At 36.8% G+C, this 27,255-nt stretch overlaps 2 protein-coding genes across 2 annotated transcripts; one reads left to right on the forward strand and one right to left on the reverse strand.

Moving 5' to 3' along the window:
• Positions 1 to 442: 442 nt before the first annotated feature.
• LOC135154284 (spidroin-1-like) lies at positions 443 to 10,306 on the forward strand. The gene is made up of 4 exons (XM_064100244.1): positions 443 to 628; positions 4,675 to 5,613; positions 7,149 to 7,388; positions 8,339 to 10,306. The coding sequence occupies exons 1-4, from the start codon at positions 560 to 562 to the stop codon at positions 8,609 to 8,611; spliced, it is 1,521 nt and encodes a 506-aa protein (XP_063956314.1). The 5' UTR covers positions 443 to 559; the 3' UTR covers positions 8,612 to 10,306.
• LOC135154283 (uncharacterized) lies at positions 8,844 to 27,255 on the reverse strand. Its single transcript, XM_064100243.1, has 15 exons — positions 26,917 to 27,255; positions 22,708 to 22,770; positions 22,202 to 22,258; positions 20,748 to 20,780; positions 20,321 to 20,413; positions 19,331 to 19,477; positions 17,967 to 18,237; positions 17,590 to 17,866; positions 16,628 to 16,864; positions 15,576 to 15,652; positions 15,264 to 15,371; positions 14,660 to 14,865; positions 13,186 to 13,254; positions 12,742 to 12,837; positions 8,844 to 12,394 (listed from the first exon to the last, which is right to left on the reverse strand). The coding sequence occupies exons 1-15, from the start codon at positions 27,111 to 27,113 to the stop codon at positions 12,139 to 12,141; spliced, it is 2,187 nt and encodes a 728-aa protein (XP_063956313.1). The 5' UTR covers positions 27,114 to 27,255; the 3' UTR covers positions 8,844 to 12,138.

Here is a 27,255-nt window from a genome sequence, read left to right on the forward strand (position 1 = left end):
TATTATTTGTACTTTGTGTATATTTTATGATTGCATGTGACTGTGCTTTTTAAACAAGCAAATAAAGAAGAATTAATAACTCTGGGTCTATAGCACAGAGTTCGGTCCTGTATATATATATCCCCAGATAAAAATCACACTTTTACTGCTGAGCAATACTGAACTTCTCATTATTAAAAATCGAGATGCAAGTTTCCTTGCAGGGCTGCAAAATTAATAGCTATTTTGTCACTGTTTTTTGTTGTTGTTGAAATCTTGCCGAGTACGTCATGTCTGCCCCATCCCTCAATTTTCTTTGCTCATCATCTGCTTGTGAATTAAAATTCCAAAACGTGCATCGATACTCGCATACACGCACTATTCGGTCTATATGTGTAGACTATACTCACGTACTTTGCACAAATCAACAGCTCGTACGTGTACTTTTGTGTGTACAGATGGTGGTTTCAATTCAACTCTGTAAAAGTTTTGATCTTTTCATCAGATGATTCGCCTCAACAGGCATTTGATATCTCTACAAGTTAGATAGATCTAGGTCTAAAATAAAAGTCATATCATAATGGATTCGTCATTCTCAGACATTGAAGAAGATGTATACCAGCGATATGCGTATTTTGAAGAGGAAGAGGTAAGTTTATTTCTTTCTTTTTTCTGATGATGGGTTCTGATGTCTGCATGGCTGTCCCAATACCGGTACCGTACTGGTGCGGGCGGTAGGGTCTGTGGATCGGACGACTGCTACAGGCTACAGCGGCCTAATCAAAATGTGATGTACCCTCACAAGACAAGAGTCACATCTCCGTGATAATAAACGTGTAAGATTTATTTATTTGTGGCTGGGCCATGGGAATGATGTAGGTCGTCATCGAAATGTCATATTAAAAAAAAGGCTTGCCTTAGATATATTTACTTAGATCTGGCCTAGGGCTAGGCTAGTATACCCAGTTGTTGTGTGTCCGGACAGGTTGTGTGTCCGGACGATCAGTTTTAGAAAGTCATTTGGAAAAATTTACAAGCAAAGTTTCATAAAATGTTTTGTACGAAATGTTAGGTAATATTATAGAGAACAAAACAGAAGATGATTACAACTATTGAATTCGTATTTTTAGTGTAATCCAAAGACAAAAAAGAAGGCTTCAAAAATATTAAGTGTCCGGACACCCCACCACCCCCCCCCATCCTACTACTAGTAGTAGTATACCGTATGGGCATGCACTTAGTATAAGTCTATAGTACTACTATTCAACTCGGCATATTTCAAGGATTTTGAAATATTCCCCCAAATACTTATAAATAGGGAATTTATCTTGATTTCATACCTTTGTTATTTCCAGGGTAATCTGTTGTCGGTATTTTATTGATCAATCTGTCGACTATTTGCGCGGAGGATCGAATTATGCGGCTATGGCCTTTGAATGGCACTAGTATTCAACCTAACGTTTGTGAGGATAGATAGCGAATCTCAAAATGGTTTAGATTGCTAAATTAGATCTAGATCTATGTAAGCCTCTGGCTTTGATTAATTCCCTGTTTGGTCTCATCTCAAATGGTCTAGTCCATAGTCGGATGGGACAAGGGCAGATTGAGAGACCGGGTCATCTTTCATCGCTAGGTTGAATACTACTGCGGACAGATTGAATACTAGTGCCAAAAACCATCGCCGTATAATTCGATTGCCCAGTGCACACAGTCGACGGAAAAAGAATAACCAGCATTAGCTCTTGGAAATAAGACGGGTCTAAAAATCAGGTAAATTCTATATGGTATTTGAGAAAACTCTCCAAACGGGTTGAATACTAGTGCCCTTACGGTATCTAACAACATTAGTTCTGGCGAGATGATTATGAGAAGATGAGTCTGACTCGAGAGTGAGACTGCGTGAGTACCGTAGTCCGCAGGGGCCGCGGAACGGTTTTCAAAGTGGGGGGCCGACCATGCTAAAAATCACAATCATATGGTCATTTTTACGTTTTTGTACACGGTTTTGGAAAAAAGTGGGGGGGGGCTGAAGCCCCCCCGGTTCCGCGGCCCCTGGTCCGTACGATACATTTCATTTGTTCTCCCATCTCAACAGAACAGGACAAGGAAAAGGAGTAAAGTTAGGGCCTAAACATTAAAACTAGATGTTTACTGTTCCTGTATCTCATTCGAATTCACAAAAACAACTGTTTGTGATACTACTTTCTACTAAGTTGATAAATCGTCAAGCTCACTCTGCTTGCTTGGGACTTTTATTATGAAAACCTTTCCCCAATGCGCTATGCTGTCCTCATTTCTTTTTACATCATGCTACTTCCGCCTAGAGCTTTGTCCCAAAGCTTGCATTATACAACCATTAAAAATCCTGTTCACCTATGACAGGGAAATTTGTGGTTTTTGACCACCCCCCCACCACCAACCACTGTTACGCCCTTGGGCTCATAAATGAAGCTCAATGAAAGTCATCCCTTTCTCAATTTTTATTCCCTTATCGCATACCCTGTTGTGGCACAATTTGGTAATTTATCTGAATGTGCAGTTGTCAAAATGTGCCGCCACAATGTTACAACACATTTTGGTAACCACATCGCCTAAACCCACTTGTTCTACCATTACTTTTGTCTCACCACCAGTTGATCTAAGATCTGCACGGTCCAATACCCACTTGGTCGGATTATGGCAAGAATGTTGTATGCCATTTCGTCCAATAACCTTGGACTAATCTTTGGTCAAATTTCATTTAAATCTCAATAGCCATTTCGTCCAATATCCTTTAGTCCAATGTCCATTTGGTCGGACTTGATCCAATACCCACTTGGTGCAATTGCCCCCATTAACGTTTTTATACCAAGTGAGAATTGGACCAAATGGGTATTGGAAAAACTGTCAATTGGATCAAGTGGGTACCTGTACTGGCTATTGGACAAAATATCCATTGAACAAAGTGGCATTTAGGCGAAATGGCTCTTGGACGAAGTCGCTCTCTTAGACCAACTGCTTATATAGGACAAAGTACTATTCAACAAAAATGATATTTGACTAAAAGGCATTAGACTACATGGTCAATTGACAAAATGGCGTTGGATGTAGAGGCAAATCCCCCCCCCCCCCACTCAAACACAGATAAATACTACCCCTGCCAAATCAAAGCTTCATTCTCAATGACAAAAAATACCCATGGGGTTAACAGCGATGATCTCAGTGAGAAACATTATGTGATGACATTAATTCTTTTATTTTATGTCATTACCATTACAACACAGCGCCTGATACCTCGACACAGTCATTATTTTATTATTATTCTTTGTTTGTTTTGGGGGGAAGGCCTCAAACCCGATACCATAATTATTTATATTATGCCACAAAGCTGGCACATCCTCCACAATTTGGTACTAGTAACATAAAAACCCTTTAGGCATAGGTGCACTATCAGCACTTTTTGCAGTTACCAAATTGTGCCATGAAATAGTTACATAACGTTTGTGTAAATGGCATATTTTGGTAATTTACCAAAATGTGTTGTAACATACCCTCATCTTCAAGTAAAACACCCATCATCACCTGATGGATGTTATGCAGGGAGATGATTGGTTACTAGTATTTGATAAAACAATATTTTTTGAGGGTGGGAGGAAGGGGGGGAGACTAGCTACTTGGTCACGTCAAAAGTAGTATTTTACGCATAATGCTGCCCACGATAGGTCATTTACTAATACATTGTATTAAATAAACCAATGCAGTATGCTGAAAACATTTCAAGCTCCCAGAAACACCATCCAAAATTTTTAGTCTACAACCATGGCTGGTGGGTGCTTTATAAAGTTGTTTGTTCGTGAAGAGTGACTTTAAGAATGACTGGTTATCCATGAATATCATTGACCACAAGAAAGGATCGGAAAGGATCCCCAGTTGTTCTTAAATTCACTCTTTATGACTTCTGAATTCTGCATTTTCTATAGACTTTGTACAGGAATCGTCGGGTTTTGATTAACGGACAAGTCCACCCCAACCAAAAGTTGATTAATTGAATTCATTAAATGAAGAGAAAAATTCAACTCACATAATGCTGAAAATTTCATCAGAATTAGACGTAAAATAAAAGAAACAACATTATAGAGTTTGACTAAAATGTACACAACAGATATGCACATCCTGGTTGGGATCCAAATGAGAGGACTGATGACATTTCTATTTACATGTATTTTGTACTTTATTATTGTCTAGTTGTCATATGAAAAAAGTTTGTATTCCTCCCTGAACATGTGAAACAATAATTTTTGTTCCAGTCAAATTGGTCATTATTGTCTAATCTTAAAAAATTAAACTATTGAATAATTCAAGCGATAAAATCCCAAAGAAATAGTAAGGGACATCACCAACTCTCTCATTTGCATATCACTTAGTTTTGTGCATATAAGTGTGTTGTTTATATAAATAAGTGGAACTTCAAAATGTTATAACTTATTTCATATCAAATTTCAAAGAAAATTTCAGCATTATGCTTGTTTGATTTGTTTGTGTTGATTCAAATCAATTTTTTGCTGGGGTAGAATTGACCAATTGGAAGGGGGGGGGGGGAATTTTTTTGGTCAAGCAATACCGTGTTAACCATTGTATTTCATTGCATGTTTTGGCAAAGTTTATCTATGTATATATAGCTGTTGTGAAATCATATTTTTGTTTGTCGTTTTACAGCTCAGTGATATATCAGACCCAGCCGAATCACACGAAAATATAGGAGAGGAAGGAGGTACCCACAGACTGCAAGCAGGTAGGCGAGTAGGGAGGGACAAAGAACAAGGCCATGGAGAAAGCAGCGAAGGTCACGTTGGAGAAGGTACTGGTAAATCATCCAGAGGTGGTCAAGGAGGCAGAGGGAAAGGAAGACCCAGAGGAGGCAGCAAAGGACGGGTAGGAAAAAGAGTAAGCATTGTAACAGGCACTGGCAGAGGAAGAGGCACAGGAACCAGTAAAGGACAGGTTGGAAGAGAATCCATAGGCAGAGGAAGAGGTGCAGGAACCAGCAAAGAAGGACAGGTTGGAAGAGAATCCATAGGCAGAGGAAGAGGTGCAGGAACCAGCAAAGAAGGACAGGTTGGAAGAGAATCCATAGGCAGAGGAAGAGGTGCAGGAACCAGCAGAGGACAGGTTGGAACAGAAGCCATGGGCAGAGGAAGAGGTGCAGGAACCAGCAAAGAAGGACAGGTTGGAAGAGAATCCATAGGCAGAGGAAGAGGTGCAGGAACCAGCAGAGGACAGGTTGGAACAGAAGCCATGGGCAGAGGAAGAGGCGAAGGCACCAGCAAAGAAGGACAAATTGGAGGAGGAAACAGAGGAAGGAGAGGTAGAGTGTCTCAAGTTGGGCGTAGAGGCAGAGGTTCTAGAACTGGACAAGGACTTGGAGGAATTGGTAGTGGCTATGCAGAAGATAGTGTAGAAGGAGGCAGCAGCAACCAAGGAGATGGTGGAGAGGGCCCCATTGAACGTGAAGGCAGAGGACAGGGCCGAGGACGAGGCAGAGGACGAGGCAGAGGCCGAGGCAGAGGCCGTGGTCGACGTGGAGGAGGAGGAGGACATGATGCCGAGGTTGCTCGAATTGAAGGTCTGCGTCAAGATCGTCGTGAAAGATTGAAGGTTTGTTACATAATTCGACATAAATAGTTCTATACACCTCAGGACTCTTTGTTTTGTAAAACGAAAGGGATCATAATAATTCAAAACTGCAAAATGGAGTCATAAATCCCTACTTGTTGCTTCTCCAAGATATAGATTCAAGTGGAAAGTTGTGAAAAGAAGCCCCAAAAAGTTAAAAACATGTTTTTGCAGGGGAAGGAGGGGGGGGGGGGGTAATCCATGTCGGTTTATTTTCATTCGGTCTAATGCCAATTTTTCCAATTATGTGGGTTTTTTTTATATCCCCCCCAAATATGTCATTTATGGGGAGAAAAAAATAAAAAATATATATATACGTATGTATATACATACATATATATATATATATACAGTTATGCGTCAGTGTCATAATGTAGAAACAAAAGAAGACTTAATAGAAACGCTGTGAGGAGACATAATCTTCTGCATCTATATTATATAGATATAGATGCAGACCCTCAATAAGAGCAATTAAAGTATTTCTAGAAAGGAATTTTGTTAAAAACAGTTTTTACCTAGTCTGTGTAAGCAATGATGTTGAAATTCATTAAAGGACAAGTCCACCCCAACAAAAACTTGATTTGAGAAAAAAAAAGAAAAAAATTCAACAAGCATATCACTGAAAATTTCATCAAAATCGGATGTAAAATAAGAGTTATTGCATTTTAAAGTTTTGCTTCATTTCACAAAACAGTTATATACACATCTCGGTGGGTGTGCAAATGAGGAACTAATGACATCACTCACTATTTCTTTTGTATTTTATGATATGAAATATGAAATATTTTAATTATCTCCTCATTGTCATGTGAAATGAAAATTCTTTCCTTCCTAAACACAGGGAATTTCATTATTTTAACATTTTTTGCTTCAGGCAAGGATGTTCTAATTGTCAAATTCGTAAAAATTGAAGTATTGTATAATTCAAACAATAAAAAACAAAAGAAAGAGTGAGTGACATCATTAACTCTCTCATGTGGGTGTAACTGTAACTGGTTTGTTCATATAACTATTTTTTTTAAAATAAGCGAAACTTTGAAATGTCATAACTTTCTTATTTTACATCCGATTTTGATGAAATTTCCAGCATTGTGCTTGTCTGATTTTTCTCTATTGATTCAAATAAAAAATTTTCGGAGGTGGACTTGACCTTTAAGAAATGATTTCATTTTTTCATATTTTTCTTCAAATTCTAAGGACGGAGCATGTGCTTTAGAGACCACTTGAGCTTATAAAATCACTTTTGGCTCAGATACCATCCTCTTGCTATCCATTTTCATCATGTCGTCCATGTCCTAACCACTTTCTTGGTTCTCCTGCAGACTTTCACTATTTTACAAATATAAAAGAAACATGTAGGCCCACACAAACTTGACATGATACTTGCATAAGTGAATTTTCAGTGATGTATATACCGGTTGGAAATATTTATTTTGTCAAATGAGGAAAAAAAAATATTCAATTGGGATCATGCAGACTTATATCACAATATTTCCCTTTCATTCTGCTTTTTTTAGGTGAAAGTAAGAGATATGACGAGGGAACAATTGGAGGACCTCGTCATAAGGCAAGTGGAGAGGGAGCCAGGGCTTATCATAGATTTAATGAACCAGGGCCAGGCAACACCCCCATCCCCAGGTGAAACACAACGAGACATCCCATCATGGTGTGTGTGCAACAATTGCACAGTGAAGCCTACAGATCGGGAGAATGTGTGTTGCGGATACACACCTAATGAGTGCCTCACAAGACATGGTGTAAGTCAACTTCACTTGATGGAGAATCGTATTAGGATGGGAATGTTTTAAGCAAACAAATCCAAAATAAATTCATATGTCCTGCACAAGGGATTTGAAAGACCACATTTCTTCACAATTGAATAGGCAACTATTCTCAGATGTTTAACCAAATGCACATTTTGAGATGTACATAGTACACAAATAATGAATATTTATGAGTGCAATGGACAGAATACTTTAGGAGGTGAAAGATGAAATGATCCATTCAACGAGGTGAAGCCGAATTGAGTGGATCATTCATTTCATATTTCACCATATGAAGTATTCTGTCCATTGCACGAATGAAAAGAACATTCATTATTTGGTTTATATGACACCTTAAATAGATTGTTTTTCATATGTTGATGCAAAATGTGCAAAATATGCTTATGCTGTGCGAGCTCGGTCTGTTGACTATCACGTATACACTTATGCATGGGTGGCTCGGTGGCGTGCAATGGACAAACTTGTATGGATCCAAAATTGCACGGTTGATGACATCATTGTAAAATGGGCTGAATGATCGATATTGAACAACCAATCAAATGACAAGGAATATCTTGGTGTCATATAATATCTGTTATCCCACTTTGAATCAAACATCCTTTTCTTAGTCCTTGTGTGACTTTGCCCAACATCCAACAATACCTTGGTGTTTTTTCTCTTCTTTTACACAAACATTTTAATTTCTTTCTTACATTTGTATCAAATCAAGATCTAAATTGTGTTTTTTTCAAAGATGATTATTCAAAAATTTGTTAGCATGATGTAATGATTTTCAATAGCATAACTCATGGCTGAAAATTAAATTTACACCTTCTGTATTACATTCATTGTTATTTTCAGATAAGTCTTTTTAAAAGAATTTTGTTACAAAAAAATACAAATTTTATCAAATATTTTATTTCTTGTTATTGCTTTCCTTTCAGACCTTTGCTCTCATAATAGATGAGGCAAACCTGGCACTCCAGAGGGCAATGTGGAACGATGCCTACAACCTTCTTGTGGCAGCTGAGGAACCAGGCCAGGCCAATAAATCCATGAGGCACTCGGCCTATAGGTCTGTAATTTTTTGGCAGCATGGGACATTGGGAAGGGGTAATAGAAGAGTTGTCCCGAGCTGCTGTTCGGACAAGATTCATGAGAGATACCCATCCCCTAATGATCAGTACACTGGATTCATCCCAGGAAGATTTGTTTAGCTCGGTATTCCTCATCTTCAGTTTAACTTCTGTAGTTCAATAGAAACTCTTATTGATTAGTGTCTTAGATTTTGTTTGTTTTCGCACTGGCTAACTTGTTTCCAAAATTTCATTCTCTTTTAAAGCTCTATTCAAACGCAAGAAGTAAAATATTTTTATAATGTTATCAAAAGGAAAAGTTCACCCTAACACCGGGTCGGATTATAACAAAAATCAATCAAACACAAAAAAATTCAATTTCATCAAGATGGGATGTAAGAAGAAATTACATCACTACGATTTATTCTGTTTGACAAGTTACATACGCATCAGGGGTGATATATAAATGAACCACTGACAACACACACCACTTTTCTCTTTGAAACTACTTCAACTGTGTGGTAACAAAGATACAGTTATCTCCCATGGTGCCCAGTTTCCAGGCTGACCGGTTATTTTCACAAGATAAAAATGAGTTGTTTTAGACATTATAAGGTGCACATGTTCTATGTCATTTTCCATGGTATATGTTTGATTCTTACGACATATTGATCAGATACACCATATTGAAGTAGCTTACTTAATTACATTGCCATGTCATTACATTATAGCAACTGACAAGATATAGATATATTTTGTTCATGTATATGCACATTGTAACTGTAGATCAATGCAATTAAAGTTACATTCATTGATGGACCTTATTTTGACATGCAACCTTAGTTGAAAACATACTCGTACATTGTATAAGCATGAAAGTTGTAATGATAAAAGGTAACCGTTTCTGATTGAGAGAAAATAGAGACAAACTGTAAAATGTATCAGTGAAAGGATTTATACGAATGATTATACAATATGCAACTGAGGACCATTATTTTTTCATGTAGTTTTATTTCTAAACATTTATTTGTACCTCGATTATATGTATAAAGAATGCCATGATCATAAAATCATGTCCTTTGAAAGAAAAAAACAACAACTTTCTTTTGGCGATGTAGGCAAGTTACACCACAGGTGCCTCATATAAAAGCATGAACAAACTTATGTTCTTCTAATGGTTGAACGGTTTGGGTTCAGTTGTAATACTGGCTTCTGCTTATATTTATGAGTTTGCAATGTCATGTAAAAATAATCATAGGACAAATACTGTACAGCTATTCTAAAGAGGAACATTATTTTTTGGTCGTAGAATTATTTCCTTCTCAAAATATTGCTGGTGACAAAAGGGACAACATAAAACTGAGAATAACAGAAATAAACAGGATTTGATATCCAGCTTGTCACAAAATAAGAAAATATACTGTACTTTGAACGACTGGAATAAGTGCGGCAAAATAAGAACATATACTGTACTTTGAACGACTGGAATAAGTGCGACAAGATCAAATCAATTTTCCAATAGATGTTTTGGAGTTTATTTTCACAAGGAGTCGAGTGTGACACGCAATCTAATTGATTAATTGATATGCAGTAGAGCATGTCATCTTTCATAACATGACTTGACCATGTGATACTTTTTATAATGCATGCATTTGGAAATTTAAGTGCAACTCTAAAAATCTTACTTTTAAAAGATCTTTGTGAAACACCCCACTGGTCTACAAATTCCTTGGACTTTTGAAAATAAAAATTGTAATATTTACTTTTGCATGTTTCCTATATTTGATATGTTATTCTTCATTAAACCAAACCAAAGATATTTGTTGATCTTCCCCGATAAAACGTGTGAGTGGTGTAGTCTCTGGTAATTTGCATATCATGGTTACAAGAAAAGGAAAGAGTTTAAAAGAAAATGTAGAGAAGGCAGTGGGGGATATTTACATCTTCATTGAGTGAAAAAAGTTAATGGGCCGTTGCAAGGATGGTGTGTTGCAATTTACAGCAGTTCTAAAGTTGATTTTGAGCAACTTGTGTGGACAATACAAATTATTTTCTTCAATGAAATAGAGTACCCAAGTGATGTCACAAAAAACTTGGCTTTCATCGAATTCGATACCATATTTTGGTAGAGCATGTGAAAAATGCCTATTAGCCGATTTGGTGGGAATCAGTCCATGGGCTCGAAGATAAGACCTCATATCTTAAGGCCCCATGAACCAATCCCACCAACTTTGGCTTATAGGGGTTTTTTAATCATGCTATACCAAAATGTGTAAAAAATGCTGACATGCAAAACAGGAAAATTGACGACATGAGTCTTTGGTACTCTATATGTAATAATGGTATTGTTGTTCTTTCAAAAGTAGGATAACCAACAATACCGTGAAATGGGGGGAGATAGGAGTATTATCTACATTAAATGACAAAATTTAAAGTGGAAATTACAAGTGGTTGATTTCATTCAACCAAAGTTTGTGATAATAGAATTGTCCTAATACCAAGGAAAATGAAACGAAAAAAAAAAAAAAGGGGGGGGGGGGGGTATCGTCTTCATTGCACAAAAGATTTCATGGCACAAAAGCAGAGTTTCAAATCGATCACCAATTTAATTTGTGCTGCTAGAACGTGGCTTGCAATGTTTCTTGCAACGACCTATTGGTATGGAACTTACAAATGGCCATCTTCACAAAAACAATTTTGGTGATAATTTTCTCCCTATTATGGATAAGATAGGAAGATAAAATCAACAATACCTTGAAAAGTGCAAGAATACTTGAACCATGTTTGCTGTTGATCACTCAGAACATCATTCATTACGAGAAAGATAGAAGACCCTGTGACCTTTGACCTTATGACAGAAAAGTCTTTCAGATCTTTGTCCTCCTATGTGCACACATACTAAAAATGTTCTTTAGCTATTGCAAAAAGATATATTCTTTGAGCACTACATTATGACCTCTGTGTCATTAAAAGCTAATCACATCATTATCATTGCAATATGTACACAATGTAAATTTGAATTGGATCCCAAAAGTCCTTCAATCAATATCATGACAGTGAGATATTCAAATGTATGCAATGACCTCTGTAAATTACATCACATGATCCGAAACACTACTCAAATTGTCACTCCTACATGTAAACTTTGACTAAGTCAGACACTGACCCGTCAGATGTTATCATGAAAATGGAACTACAAAGGACAAACGCCCTCAAAGATTAGTGCCTCTGCCAACCGCTTCAAGTAGATGGAGTCATGAATAAAAAACTGATTTCAGCTGTTGTCCATATGGTTTCATTTAAATTATGTTTTACAACTTACTCAAAAAGGAAAAAGAAAATTAATATCAGCTATGCAATACAGTCAACTATTCCAACAAGTTGAAATCCTTATATAGTGATTTTTTTTTACCAAGACAATTTTATACATTTGTGCACAACTGCATGTATCATTGTGTTCCTTATGGTGACTGGTCCAGTATTTTGGGTTTAGAAAATCCAAATAAGTTCATTTCTGGATTATATGAACTGGTTTACAATCAGGAAAGAAAATTGCAAGCGTCTCAGATTGGATGAAAGAAAACCAACATTTAGCTTCGTTTCCATTTTGCAACTTATTTTGGAATGATTCCAACAATGGGTCCGAGATGGTCACGTTCCTGAAAAGTTCATACGGCAAATCTACTCCTCCTTCTCTCCAAAATTTCTTGAACATTGGGTAGAGGCATTGCTGTTTCAAGTCGTGGCCTTATACGGCGTGGATCAGTTTCCAGCATCTCGATAGGAGAGGAGAGTGGCAGAGGATCATTTGCGCGCATGATGAAGATTTCCTCCATCATTTCTCTCAGGTAGGGGTAGGTTTTTGCCTCTTTTACACCAACGGCTACATACTGCCTTGCATGTTTGGACCATCTGATTTGGTGCCTGTTAATTGGAAATATGAAATAAGGTAAATGTTAGGATACCTTCACACTAATAAAAGGAATATAAGGAGAGTTTACATGATAATAAGGTGTGGAAGACAATGAGGAATAGGTAAGGGGAAGGCGGGGTAAGTTGTGACACTTTGCTTTTTTGCATGTTGGAATTGATATGATTAATGATCTTGTAGAAATGAGTACCTAGCCTTAAAAATCGGATTCTTTTGAAATATTTTTCACCTGTATTTAACCCTATCTAGGCCGGAGTATTTACCCCACCTTCCCCTACATTTATATGCTCAAAATGTACCATTACTTCCTATGACTATGACAGAGTAACTTTGTACTTACTTTTTTTCGCCATTTGCATCCTTCTTGTAAGGTCTATCCTTGTGGGCTTGGTAATCAATGACTGCCATAAAGTTTCGTGCCCGAAATGCACGATACCTGAAAGTGAAAATAGATCACATAAATATGTCACACTAACTGGTATACTTATGAGGTTCAATGCATTGGGCAATTGTAAAAACGAAAAACAGGATCATCTAGAGTGTAAAATATTAGGAAGGGGCCAAAATTTGTGATATTTAATTGTAAATGTACATACAATAAAACAAGAGATTTACTAAGCAAATCCAATCTTTCTTCATTGATTTTTTTGCTATTCACCTGTAAGTAAAGAAAACATCTTATTCTTATGACCCAAACTGAACCTTTTTTTTTTATTTGTTCTTCTAAATTGAAAAATAAAAAATTCAGATACAATGTAAATTTTATACAAAAATGTCTACTTACCCAAATGAATATCGCTTTGAAGCATACATAAGAATGTGATTGTTCAGGCTTTCAATGGTGGAAGTGTGCCTGGGAGGACATAAATACCAAAAAACATGTATGAAATATTTATTTAACAAAGAGAGTCGCTAAGGCAAGTACATGTATATAATGCACCTGCCTGTAACACGCAAAAAGGATTTATCGGTCAAGCAAGAAAAGTGGAAAGAGGCGACTTCACCTTTAACTGTCTGACCTCAAAATCAATAGAATTCCTGGGATCTATGCTAGCATCATACACACCAAATTATATGAGCCTAGGTTCAGTTGAACTGAAGTTATCGCGTTTACAAGGAAAAGTTAACGGACAGACAGATGGTCGGACACTGATCGTGATACCATTATACGTATAATGAAAAGCACATACAATCAAAATCCAAATGTAAGTATGGAGACCATCTTTGGTATATTTTTCAGCACATGCAATAAATAAGAATAGAATTATAAATCCATGCAGTTACTTGAATTGTCCGTTTTGTTCTTACAACAGTAACCTTTGATGTTTGGGGAAGTCTATATATTGGAGAATACATAAGCAATTAATTGTCAAAGTTAGTTTCCTTACTAAATTATAATTTTGACGTACCCCCAAAATCCATTTCCAAAATGCATAAATGAACCAAGAAAACAGTTCGCTATCCCAAGAACAAAGTATTTCAATGTGTATGATAATACGCCTTTGATCTTCGATTTCATGATGAACAGCATTTGCCGATAGGGTGTTCCATCCCATGAGTGGTAAGGTAAAATAAAAACAGTGTCCCTCTTATATGCACATAAGATTCAAGTTGGGGTATTCAGTCATGACAAGAATTATTTATTTTCATTTCAACACAAATTCTAACGTGATCATTGCTGTTCCCATTTGCACAAACGGACAAGTTGAGCCTTCAAATAGAAAGTTATCGTGAGTTGAAGATACTTTCTGGTAATGATTTCTGTTACCTTTGAACCCACAACATCTAAAAATAAGCAGACCATTACTTCTATATATACATATATACTTCAACCAAGTTTGAAGTTGATCAGTCAAAAGATTCTTTAATTATTCTTAGAATTTAAATGTGACATAATGCCTCTGGCAATCGCCTTCAGCAACCAGAACAGTTCGCAGACTTTTCATGAATGAGGAAACGTACAATGTCACCAATTGCTCTTCTGAAGACCACTTTGATAAGCTGTCAGCATAGACAAGTAGTTCTCATTTTGAAAGCTTCTATATAAACAGTCACAAACCAGTCAACCAATCAAAACTATTTCGTCAGCATTGACTATTATTCATCATCGCTGACCACTTTAATGAGAAAACAACTCCTAAAGCCATACCATCAAGAGTATGAAAGTTCCAGACATACTGTAAGCTATGAGGCGTATTGAGGAATGAACACTTGAAAAGAATGTTAGAATGTTCTTTTGTGGAAATTAAATAACTCACCTAAATGTCACATATCGCTCAATGTTTGACAAAAACCGCTTCTCATAGCATAACTCTACCAATGCACGATGTGGAGGAGATCCTGCTTGCAACCATTCCTCCCTCTCAGGTAACTCCTCATGACTGCAGGTCACTGTGCCTTCATCCAAGCCAGACACCCACTCATGCTTGTCAGTTACATGATGGGTCAGTCCTCTCCATTTGGCCTGAAGAAAGAAAAAAAAAATTAAGACTTGAAAATTAAAAATTTCACTGACCCGCTCCTGCTGAACTTCAACCTGAACTTCAACAGGGGGGGGGGGGGGGGGGGGGGGGTGTAATCTCTGATACTCCAATAATACATGGGTTATACACATGAGGCCAAGAGAGTATAAAAATGCTCTAGCCTAATCTGGAAACATAGTGAATGGGCTCAAGCCTAAATGGTTATTAGACCACAAGTGTAAATGAAAAGTAGACTAATTGATTTTAAATAAACTAGGATTAGATATGCGGGATAGGAGAGCAAATGCAATGTATATAAAGCGGGTGTAGACCAATCAGCATTTTTCTCAATGAGGGGGGAACAATACTTTCTTTTCACAAGTTGGAACGTCAAACTTACAAGAAATGCTCGACTGCTCCTGCCACATGTCTCTGCGCACCACCAAAAGTGAAACACGACATGCCTCACCCAATACAATAGTGCACATGTTGATACCTTGCCTGCTGCCTGCAAATGAAGACAAAATGAATGTTATAGAATTCCTTAACATTGCATAATCCCCTAATAACAGGAACAAACACAATTGTTAGTGATAACTTACACTCAAATTTTCAATTCATAAGAAAAACATCAAATATGAAAAACTTTGAAAAATAATACAAAAATTTATAAATCATCAATTGAAATTCCATGTTTGTTCTCTCTGCTTACCTTGGTTAGCTTCTTCCCAAGATTTTTCCCAGCATGCCATACATCCCAGGAATGACGAATGGTGGGCCTTTTCTCTCCTGTTTTTAGAATTAAAAAAAAAACTATTACTTATCATAGAATTTTGAATGGAAATCAGTTGCCCAATCTTCATTTATCAAAGAACTAAATTAGTAGCCAAAGTTGTAGTAACAAGGCTGGACATATACGATGGACAAAAATGAAGGGGTACTGTACAAGGAAATGGTGTCCAACTACGTTGTGTCTTTAGATGAAGGTCACCACATTATTGTAACTGCATATTCAACAAATATTACCATACATTGCATCATGTTAGTGCTTTCTCAAAGTTGAAACATAAAGTTTTAATGTCCATGACCCCGTAACACAAAGGTTAGCGATTAATCACTAAATAAAATAGCCTATCAGAATTTTGCTTAACAGACTGACTAGGAACCAATCAGACTATCAAATGCAATCTATTTTTGGTCCCTAGATCAATCATATGTCTTGTAGTTAATTGCAAATTAGTAATTGATTGCCAATCTTCTCCTTGAACCAAGAATCTTAATCTGATTTGCTACAGCTAACATTGATCTATCAGTTGTAAAATTGGAACATAATATTAGTAATTGATCGCAAATATTTTCTTGCAACACCCCCTTCGTCTATCAAATTAGCGATTAATCGCTAACCTTTGTGTTACGGAACCCAGATTAACAATTAATCATGACAAGCTTTAGCTTTCAAATTCCTATTCAAGATTTTTCTAAAATAGAAAAAATATGAAGATGGTTTAACTGATGTAGTAAAAGTAAACTTACAAGTTCCATATGGACATTGTTTCAATGGATTTGAAATATGCAGTGATGGGAGAAACTTAATTTATACCTCATTCATTATGAGACAGTCAAGAAAGCCAAAATGTGCAACATAATTTGTAGGATCAAATTATAAATAAAAGTGTGGTAAAATGGGTAGTCATTATGGCACTACGACAGAATTCTGTCACGCCTGTCCATGCAATGTTATTAAGTAATATAAAAATTACATACTCATATAGCGGGTAATTGAAGGATGAGCATCGGTCACCAGTTCATCAATCTGCACCCCTTCTTGTTCAAGTTTGTGAAGACCCCGCTTCAGTCCCTCCAACTCCATAAGTGGGCTCTTCCCCCCGGTTTCTCTCTTTTCAACCACCTGCACGTCAACTACGTCTTTCGTGTCATGTGCCATGAGAATGTATGTCAGGTACCGCGCACAAAATCCTGGTGAATCATTGCGACCATCACCTACCCACAAAAAAACAATTTTGAAAGCATTACAAATGTGAAGTAAATTTTCATTATTTCTCATTTCATTTCCCTACAGACATGTACTCAAATACAGTTTACATGTTTAGAAGAGATGAAAGGGACTGGCTATTGAATAATCTTGTGAAAAGTACACCTGTTAGTTGTTCTTTCTACTTAGGTTCGATTCAATGATCATCTATTTTTGAGTGCATGATTTGTTGACCATCTTTCAAAATTTTCAGCACTGACCTATCAATCAAAAGCTGATCATATACAAAAGAAGAGCATTCCATTACATCTTCAAGAGGGGAGAAAAAAATGTGGCCGACTGACTGACCAAAGTAAACTGCATCCTTATGCAAGATGTTTGGTTGGGTTTTATCATATTGACACCTGCTATAGATTAAGCCCTAGTATGACCTGATCGATGTACATGTACATGGAGATGACGATCCTGATTTGGTCAAATTTGTACTGTTCAAACTTTAACATATTAGACATGACTGGCAGAATTCTATGCTATTCTATTTCTAAATATTTGTTACTTGTCTGTCCCTACAAGAAAAAAAAAACATTGTTCAAAACAACAAACAATAGAAACACAACTACAGATTTTCTGAAAATATGAATTCAAGTTAATTAATTTACAAAAGGAACCAAATAGAAGCAAAAAAAGTCACCTTTCATAAATGACACAATTGAAATAATTATTTATTACTTACCACAAAGAACTATCCTTCCCTCCTTGTGTTTGGACAACACAGTTGCCTGCACTTCCTCCCATTTCTTCTCGATGGTCGGGGCAATGTACTTACGCTGGTGTGCATAGAAAGTTGAACTAGATATCATGTTCAGGGACATGAATCTGGCTAACAGGCTCACCTTATTGAAATTATTGCCTGTCATGACAATAGCCGAGGCCAGTTTCATGTCTCCCACATGAGACCTTTGTAGGGTTTCCTGCCCACACCAGCTTGTAACATGGCCATCCGAGCAAACCTGTCATAAATAAAAGATAAAATAAGTTAAATGTTTAACACAGAAAATCAGGTAGATTTGACCAAAAAAAATTAATACAGCTTGAATGACACATACTTACCCATTTGACATGCACAGATGTGCCAGATGGTGTAATTTCGACATCTAAATCTTTTCCGCACTTGCAGGATGACCTCACTTCTTTACACAGGCTCTTGAGTCTACTCAACGAGACAATACAGAAGTTTGTTTCTGCAGCCTGTGCTGGTGTGACTTTGGCATGGAGGCCACTCCTTGTGAATGCCTCACATGGTTCGTCTGGCTGTTGTGGAGGTAGCTCCCCTAAGACCTCCTCCTCCGCACCAATCACATCGATGTCCTTAGGGAGTGGTCTAAAAGAAATACAATATGTTGCAATCCGATTTATTTATTCATTTTAACCCTATCTAGGTGGGTGGGGGGTTTCCTTGGAGCCCCCCCCCCTCAACGATTCGCTCACTATTTTTGCCGCGCAAAATTTTTGGACCGCTCCGCTCACTGGATTTCTTCCTTCAAGTCTTGCACAAGTTTTCAGACAAATTTTGCAACATCCGGGTATGCAGTTCCAATATTAAACAACATTTTGTAAGTGCAGACCAAAAATTGCTCAAAAACGTGATTTTGTGTACAAAGTCAATGCGAATTGTGTTTTCAACCAAGAATCATATATGTATGATTATTTTCAGCTTCGCTGATCTAAATAGTTTAGTTTCAGGCCAATTATGGTTTCAAAAGAGTCAACAACAAATTTCAAAGAATAAAATAATGAAAAACAAAGAAATACAAAAGAAATTACAAAAATAAATATAATACATAAAAAGTTGATCTGACATCACAATATTTTTGACATACACTTGCTAAGAACACCATGAAGTGTTTCTTCACCATTCTTCATTCATGGATTTAGAGGAAATTAGCATCATCGCTAGAAATTTGCATTAATAAATCACTTTACAATTTGGTAGATAATGCCCAAGACAACCTGTGTGCCAATTTTTGGCACGGTCAATGGCCAAGATTTCAAGGGGGGGGGGGGGCCTAGGAGGCAACCCCCCACCCCCCCCCCCCCCCCGCCCCAGCCATTTGAACTCCACATGCGACATCTGAAGATACCATATCTGACATGAATGTATATCCCAGGAACATACATGTACATCATGTAGAGTTACAGTTTATTAAACACACCTTGTTTTTCAACCAACTGAAATATTTTTGAGCAAATTGAAACTGGTGCTTGATTAGATGCAACCATGTCAGCTAAGGGCAGGGTCATTTACATGTAATTTCAATCTTTTTAGAGCAAGGCCACTTCTCTAGAGTGAACATTTTCAAATTATTTTTCACACTATTCATGAAATAGTTTTCAATGTTGAACTGCCATTAGAAAAGCAAAATTCCTGTAGCAAACTACCTTGTACAGAAAATAGCAAACTAAACTCTACTTACCCTTCATGGAAGGTAATTTCGGGTTGAAATTCGCTTTCTGGTTCATAGTCACTGTCAGCTTCATAGGCCGTTTCATATTCCTCCTCCTCCTCCTCCTCCTCATCAAACCACTCTGATGTGGCCACATGTGTATAACTGATGTTGGCACTGTTGTGAAAATTATGAAATCAACAGAACATTCACATTCATGTAAACAACATGATAAATCAATAATAGAATGCAATGCATATTACAAGAGCTTCAGTTTATTTAATCTTTGGCACATTCATTTCATTTTTTTATCAAGAATGGGATGGATGCTCTTTGATTAACTTACATGTGTAACCCCCCCCCCCAAAAAAAAAAAAAAATCAACTATGCACAAAGCTTGACCACAACAGGTGCACTTCTCTGGTTATTTGTGATATTATAAAGAAAGAACATGTATGCCATACAACCCTACTGCATAACATGTACCCCAATACCAATTTTAAAAACTCAAAACTCAATTAAAAACCAATGGGAATGCAATAAAAGTTTTAGACATGTAAGACATTTTTCTTGCCTTGCATCACATTGTGAAGGCATATCTCCTTACTTTCAGGATATGTAATAGAAATTCATTTTAGGACATTCTTCATATTGAAAAGCCTGCCAAACAGTCTTCGATGAATTAACAACTACAGACCAGGTAGCAGGAAAACATCACTAATAGTAAATACTGTCAATGGATTTGCTCAGGTTATTAGGGGCAGAATATTGCATGATTAACAAGGTATATCCCCTTTATTTGATATGTTTCGCCAGACATTTCATTCTATAGAAAAACATAATGACAAGGTTAGGCAACACAATCAAATTGCAAAAAAATAAAATGTACACTGAATGCACCACGACACAGCCCTATATTGCCATCATGAAGAACTGCATGAAAATTTAAAAATAATGCTCTTCTTTCCTACTTGGGTATATAAGTGTACGAACATAGGAATCAACAATGGTAAAACTTACTCTAATCCCTGATTGACCAGTGTCTGCTCTTCAAGCTCTACTGTTGCACACTCCTCATGCAGCGAATGAATCCCAGACACAGTTGGACTGGATCTGAATAAGTTATAAAAAAAACATATTTATGTGTGCATGATAAAAGGTTAAAAGGTTTCACGTTTACTTTCCAAACGACTATTTATGTTTTAAGATACAAATTATATTCATGTCCTTGCACTGACCTACACGACACTTGAGCATGTGACCCCACATCAAATCAGGTCATGACAATCCTATCTATCCTACATACACACACATGATCAAAACCAGTGTGAAGCAAAACATTTATGTAGCGGACAGAAACAGGAATGACAGACGTTCAGGGAATATGATGCCTTCTATCCGGTAACACTACAGGTACTGCGGATAGGGCACAAAAATGAATGCTTACCCATTTTCAGAGGGAGGATCGACAGCTGTGGAACTGTGTGAGAAGAAAAATATAAATCTTTAAAAGTATGACAGAGATTTTACAGACTAATCCTCAACCTCATTATACTACATGTATGTTCTTCATACAAAGAAGAAATATTCCATCTGCTGATACATGTACATGTATGTGGTGTACTATTTCTGTATAGCAGATGACCCCCCCCCCCAGAAAAAAATTTAATTAATGAAAATCAGCTGACTTCTCAACAATACAATCAATGTCAAAATTGATGCTTTCACCAATGCCACACCCAAACTTTGTGCTTCCTAAAAATATTGAAAAGTACTCTAAACAATAGACGATAATGAATTGTTAAAGAATATTAAATAATAAGATAAACAATCGACTACATATACACCAACATCTAGCATTGGTGGAGCTACATGATATTTAACCCTAATTCTCCCGAGGGGGGGCCCCTCGACCATTTTCGTGATATACCTGCTGCGCGAAATATTTTGACCTCGCCGCTCACTGACTTTTTACTTTCAAGTCTCGCGCAAATTTTGAGACAAAATTTGTGACGCCCGGGTACGCGGTTATGACATTGCGCAACATTATGTAACTGCATGTTGGACCCAAAATTGCTCATAAACATGATTTCATGTACAAATCCAATGCAAATTGTGTATTTAGCCAAATTTCATAAATGTATCATTATTTCTACTTTTACTGATTAAACTTAATTAATTTTGCCTTGTTTATGATCAGAATTAAGTCTGGAACGATTTCCATCGAAAAAACAAGAAAAAACAAAAAGTGAAAAAAAAGAAGGAAATACATAACAGATTAAAAAATAAAATAAAATACATGAGAAATTGATCTTGGTACCAGAATTTTTTCATTCAAAATTGTTAGGAATGCTATAAAGAATATTTTCACCAAAAAAATAGCATTCTACGAGCTTTATTTACGGAATCAGAACAAAAAGCATGATTTCATGATAAAATTAGCATAATTCATATAACAAAAATATATGAATTCAGTGAAATCCAAATGAGTACATAATGTCATTCTCTACCATCATGCAAATTTTCGGTGTGATCGCGCAATCTGCGGCTGAGATCTTAAGGGGGGCCATTATGTCCCCCCCCCCCCCCCCCCCGGAATGACAAGAATCACAATACCACAGGAGATTTAGGGTTAAGAAAGTTACAAATCTCAAAGGAGGTTGGAGGTATCAAAATATACTAATGAACTAGTGACAAAACAATTAGCAATTACATGTACATGTAGACTTTGTCCACAAAAGCAAATTTTCTAATAATAACGTAAGAACCGCTCCAAGATTCACTGATATTCATTCTGCAGATAGTATATATGAACTGATTCAAAAAGGTATTTGGGAACAGTGATCCTGCTTGTACTTCAGTAATGCCTACTTCCAAGCAATTTTCAAATACAATATGTACCTGTGTAGATGAATGTCTTTCTTTCGGTGAAATGGTGTGGATGATGTAACCGGGAACCTATTAAAATAACAACAAGATTAAAGTAATTCTTCTTCATACATGAAGGAAAAGGTTAAATATAGAACATTATGAAGACAAAAACTTTATTATCTACGGTATTATCCATAAAATAATAATTGTTGTATACCTTTATAAGTCATGCCCAATTATAATAAAGTAAGCACTTACACAAAAAGTGACAATTTTATTTTCACAAAAAGATAAATTACTGAGATGAAAAAGTAAAGCAAAATTATCCATTTTATGTGTTCCATGAACTTCCATGCCTATTATTGATTCACATGTATACTGTGCACTAGCCTGTTTTTACGAGTGGCGCTTCATTTGATAACGTGATTACCTGATTTTCCACCTACAGATCTAAACCTGACAAATGTATCACATGCGATTGTTCCCAAATATTTGCAAATGTTGATACTGTAACAAATATTGTGATAAATACTCACATCTCCATATCTCTAGTTCCATGGGCAGATTCAGCAGATTTAACTGGCGTTTGCGTGATGAACCTGTAAAAAAAAACATAATTCTATCTTTCATTTTTGAAAACATGAACCATACATGTAAAGCTTGATACCAAAAGGGGCTATATCCACTTTCAACCCAAACTGATTATTGTTTATAAGTGCATCTATAAGTATTGGCACACTGGCAGATGGGGGGGGGGGGGGGCATTTCCAGCCTCTGCCCCCCTCCCACTGAGAGTCATACATATTATTTTTAATGTAAATACATTTTGTCGTTTATACCCATATTCAGAACTCCTCTCCCATCCCCCCTTTAATTTTCAGTCACTGCCACTCTAGAGTAAATGAACCCTGTGAATTTTGCAAGAGATTGATCACTGCTCTTGCACCGATCAAAGGATTTCTACCTTGAAACACCAATGTGATATACAACTGAATAGGCAATTAGATAATCATCTACTGGTAATTGTATTCCCTTTCCTTCTCAATGGTTTTTGTATGAGAAGCTCATATGCTTGAGCAATAGTGCTGAATTTTACTATTGCAAGGCCTAGCCCATGGAAAAAACATTTTCTTACTCTCACGTGTCTCATCTGTTCTTAAATTTCTACTAATCTATGTTATTCAATTTCAAATTGTATTTTTTTAAATTTACATTGCACAATTTGGGTAAGGTTTTTGTGGCAAAATAATTAAAGGACAAGTCCACCCCAACAAAAACTTGATTTGAATAAAAAGAGAAAAATTCAACAAGCATACATGTAACACTGAAAATTTTATCAAAATGGGATGTACAATAAGAAAGTTATGGCATTTTAAAGTTCCGCTTCATTTCACAAAACAATTGTATGCACATCTCGGTGGGTATGCAAATGAGGAACTGATGACATCACTCACTCACTATTTCTTTTGTATTTTATTACATGTATTTGAAATAAAAAATATTTTTATTTTCTCCTCATTGTGATGTGAAATGAAGTTTCATTCCACTCTGAACACATGGAATTCAAGGAGGTCCTAATTGTCAAATTCGTAAAAATTGAAGTATTGTATAATTCAAACAATAAAAAACAAAAGTAGTGAGTGAGTGACATCATCGACTCTCTCATTTGGATGTAACTGGCTCGTTCATAAAACTATTTTGTTAAAAATAAGCGAAACTTTGAAATGTCATAACTTTCTTATTTTACATCAAATTTTGAGGAAATTTTCAGTATTGTGCTTGTCTGATTTTTCTCTATTGATTCAAATCAACATTTTTCTGAGGTGGACTTGACCTTTAACAACAACAACAAATTTTTTGTACGTCCATCCCCCCATTAATATTCACTTTCATAATCTGACCATGTCATGGTCATTTGAGAGCATTATAGACTGTCAAAACTCAAAAGAACAAGAAATCAGAGACAGAAAATTTCATTAAAGTCCAACAAATAGGGGGTGGGATGTACATATTTAATGGAATTTCCCAAAAGTAATTGCGAATTTACAGACTGTATCATTCAGGGCACGTTGCACAAAGATCTATTGCAAATGCAAGTCAAAATATTTATAAATATCACGCACATTGGTTGAAAGTCAAGTTGGCGTCTGAATACTGAGTTGCGTTCTGAAATGGGCCCAAGAGCTTAGTATTTCATTTTCATGTCAGCCTTCATGTACATGAGCATGTACAAATGGACTGAACCCGGACTGAACTTTATCTTTGTCATACAAAATTAAAGACTTGACCATTGCTCAAACCTCAACCAAAGCTATGTGTCATTTGTTTAAGATTTTCCCAGTGCAGCTTAGATTACAGGCAAATGCCTCAATGCCCACCAGACGACAGGTGGTTAAGACCATTATTACTATCAGCTACATGTTCAGTAGCATACATGTACATGTTCGGTAGACTATGGCCTATTACAAACCTAGCAATTTGTCAAGTCTGTAAAAAAATTATAAAAAATAATATAATAATAATATAGGGTATTCATATTGTGCACATATCCACTTTGTTAGGTGCTCCCTTATTACCCGGCTAAGCTAGGCGTTCAGAGCGCACTCAGCTTCTTAAGGAATTACTTCCTACCGGTACCCATTTACCTCACCTGGGTGGAGTGCAGCACACTGTGGATCAGTTTCTTGCTGAAGGAAATTACGCCATGGCTTGGATTCAAACCCACGACCATCTGCTTCAAAGTCCGGAGACTAATCCACTGGGCTACAATGCTCCACGGACTCGCCCATGTAATATTAGGCGGACATGGCCTGGGTACTCTCCAAAATGGGGTACATGTAGAATGGGGTATAGAAATAGCACTCCAAATAAAAGAGGACAAATAAATTATGCATTTACCTTGATTATATGAAGGTCTATCATCACACAGAATCCCAACATCGAGGTACAAACCAATTCCAAACAAGGAGGATTAGAGTTAGACCTCTCTATGTCGCGTTTATTTTCGATATCGAATGGCCACTTTGTTTTCAATTTTGAAAGGAGAATGGTCACGAGACAGAACTTTTTTTTTTTGGGGGGGGGGGTCCAGTATGTGAGAATGAACACGAGCCAGAACTTTTATTTTTTTAGGGTCCAGTATGTGCCTCGATGTCAGGATTCTGTGTCAAGATTTACCTTCAGGCTTCATCCATACAATTTAATTAAGTGGATAATTTATTTTTTCCCGTTTTATTTTGGGTGCTATTGCGACCCAATTCTACCCAAATTTGGAGAGTACCCTCTGCCTAATATTTCACTAATGATTCCTGGGCTCCGAACCGCTCGGCGGGCCGGAGCTCCATGGTTAACCCTGTACTAGGCCTAGTATTACTGGTACTAGTCATTACATAGTCAATGAATAATACTAGGCTATAGTCAATAGTACTACATGTACATTAGATCTAGTTAGTACACAGTCATTACAGTGTCAGTGTCACTCAACATACTCACTGACCTGACTAGAAGTTATACAGACTACTACAGTCACAAGTGTCAGTGTCTACCTCGAGCAAAGTTCGTGCATAGAATTTGTCAAATCGTAAGTTTCGGCATCTACACTAAAGTATGATTTTAAAAAAAAGATGTTTGGAATCATAAAATACTGTATAATTATCATCATTTTACAAAGAAAATCGTTAATGGCTTACTTTTTGTAAACTATTAAAATTTGTTATCCCAGGGCCAGGGGCACCCATCTCAATGTCCAAATGTGATTTTTTTAGTCATGAAATAAATTATTCATTAGTCCATTTTCTCAGCAATCGAATGCTCCAGTCTTCATGGTCTAAGTATGAATGATGCATAATTTACAGGTGCTATCATTTTCAAAAGATGTATACCCAGTTGTTGTGTGTCCGGACAGGTCAATTTTAGAAAGTCATTTGGAAAAAAGACAAGCAAAGTTTAATCAATTTTTAGTACAAAATGTTAGGAAATATTATAAAGAACAAAATACAAGATGATTACAAGTATTGAATTCATATTTTTAGTGTAATCCAAAGACAAAAAAGAAGGCTTCAAAAAGATAAACTGTCCGGACATCCGACCCCCCATCCTAATACCCAATTCATTACATTGTCATTAGTCATTACAATGTCAATGTTTGCAATTTTGTTATAATTTCTCATAAATTCTCTTTTTGAAAATTATGCTATTTTGTGACTAAGGCTACGTCTCGTCTGCTCTTTTCACCGATAGTATCGATATCAAGGTAGTTTAGTTTGGAAGCCTTTCGTGAAACAGATTTAGTAAGATTGGAACTAACTCCATGGTTGGTGGATAAAGACATGACTAACTTGTCCAGGTGGTAAGAAACGGGACCCAGGAAGCTGAGCTGATCCCGGGCGGGAGCTCCCTAGGTTAGGATTCATCTTGCACAGTAATGTTGATATGAAATGAAGTTAGCAACCAAATCAGCGAATATAGATTCGCATGCGGCATACTAGCAATTTGTTCGCCACATGTTCGCATGATTTGGTTGCTAACTTCAGTTCCTATCAACATTGCTGTGCACGGTGAATGATCCTAACCCAGAGCTCGCGAGCGGGAGCTACCTGGGACTGGGTTAGGTAAATTCAAGCTATCCGCGAACAAGTATTGGTGATGAGGTGTGCTGGTAATTGGTCGTTGCGAAACTGCATTAGCGCCGAAAATTCGATAAATATGTGAACAAAAGGTCTCATTAAATCATGAACGTTACTCACATTGCCAGCAATGATTCCGCCAGCTCATCGCTCGTTTCGAAGCCTCCCCTTGACTTGGTCTCATTCCACTGAAGGAAAGTTTTCTCCATCAAAACTATATGCTTCCTCTTTGATCTTTTCTCTCTCTCTCTCTCTTCATACCGAGCTCTCGACCTTCTCAGCGATTCCTTCTTGGAGTTGTCCCTCAATTCTTCCATTTAAATTTATCCTTATTGTCCGTTATTCGATCCTTTCGCGTGCGATGATAATATCCTGTGACTGTGATGTGAACCGGTAGCTTGTGTGCAAAGCGTAAACAAGTCGCTAGCCGGCTGGCATCGGCGCTTTGAGCTTGCACGC

This window comes from Lytechinus pictus, chromosome 5, assembly GCF_037042905.1.
Source record: "Lytechinus pictus isolate F3 Inbred chromosome 5, Lp3.0, whole genome shotgun sequence".
NCBI lineage: Eukaryota > Metazoa > Echinodermata > Echinoidea > Temnopleuroida > Toxopneustidae > Lytechinus > Lytechinus pictus.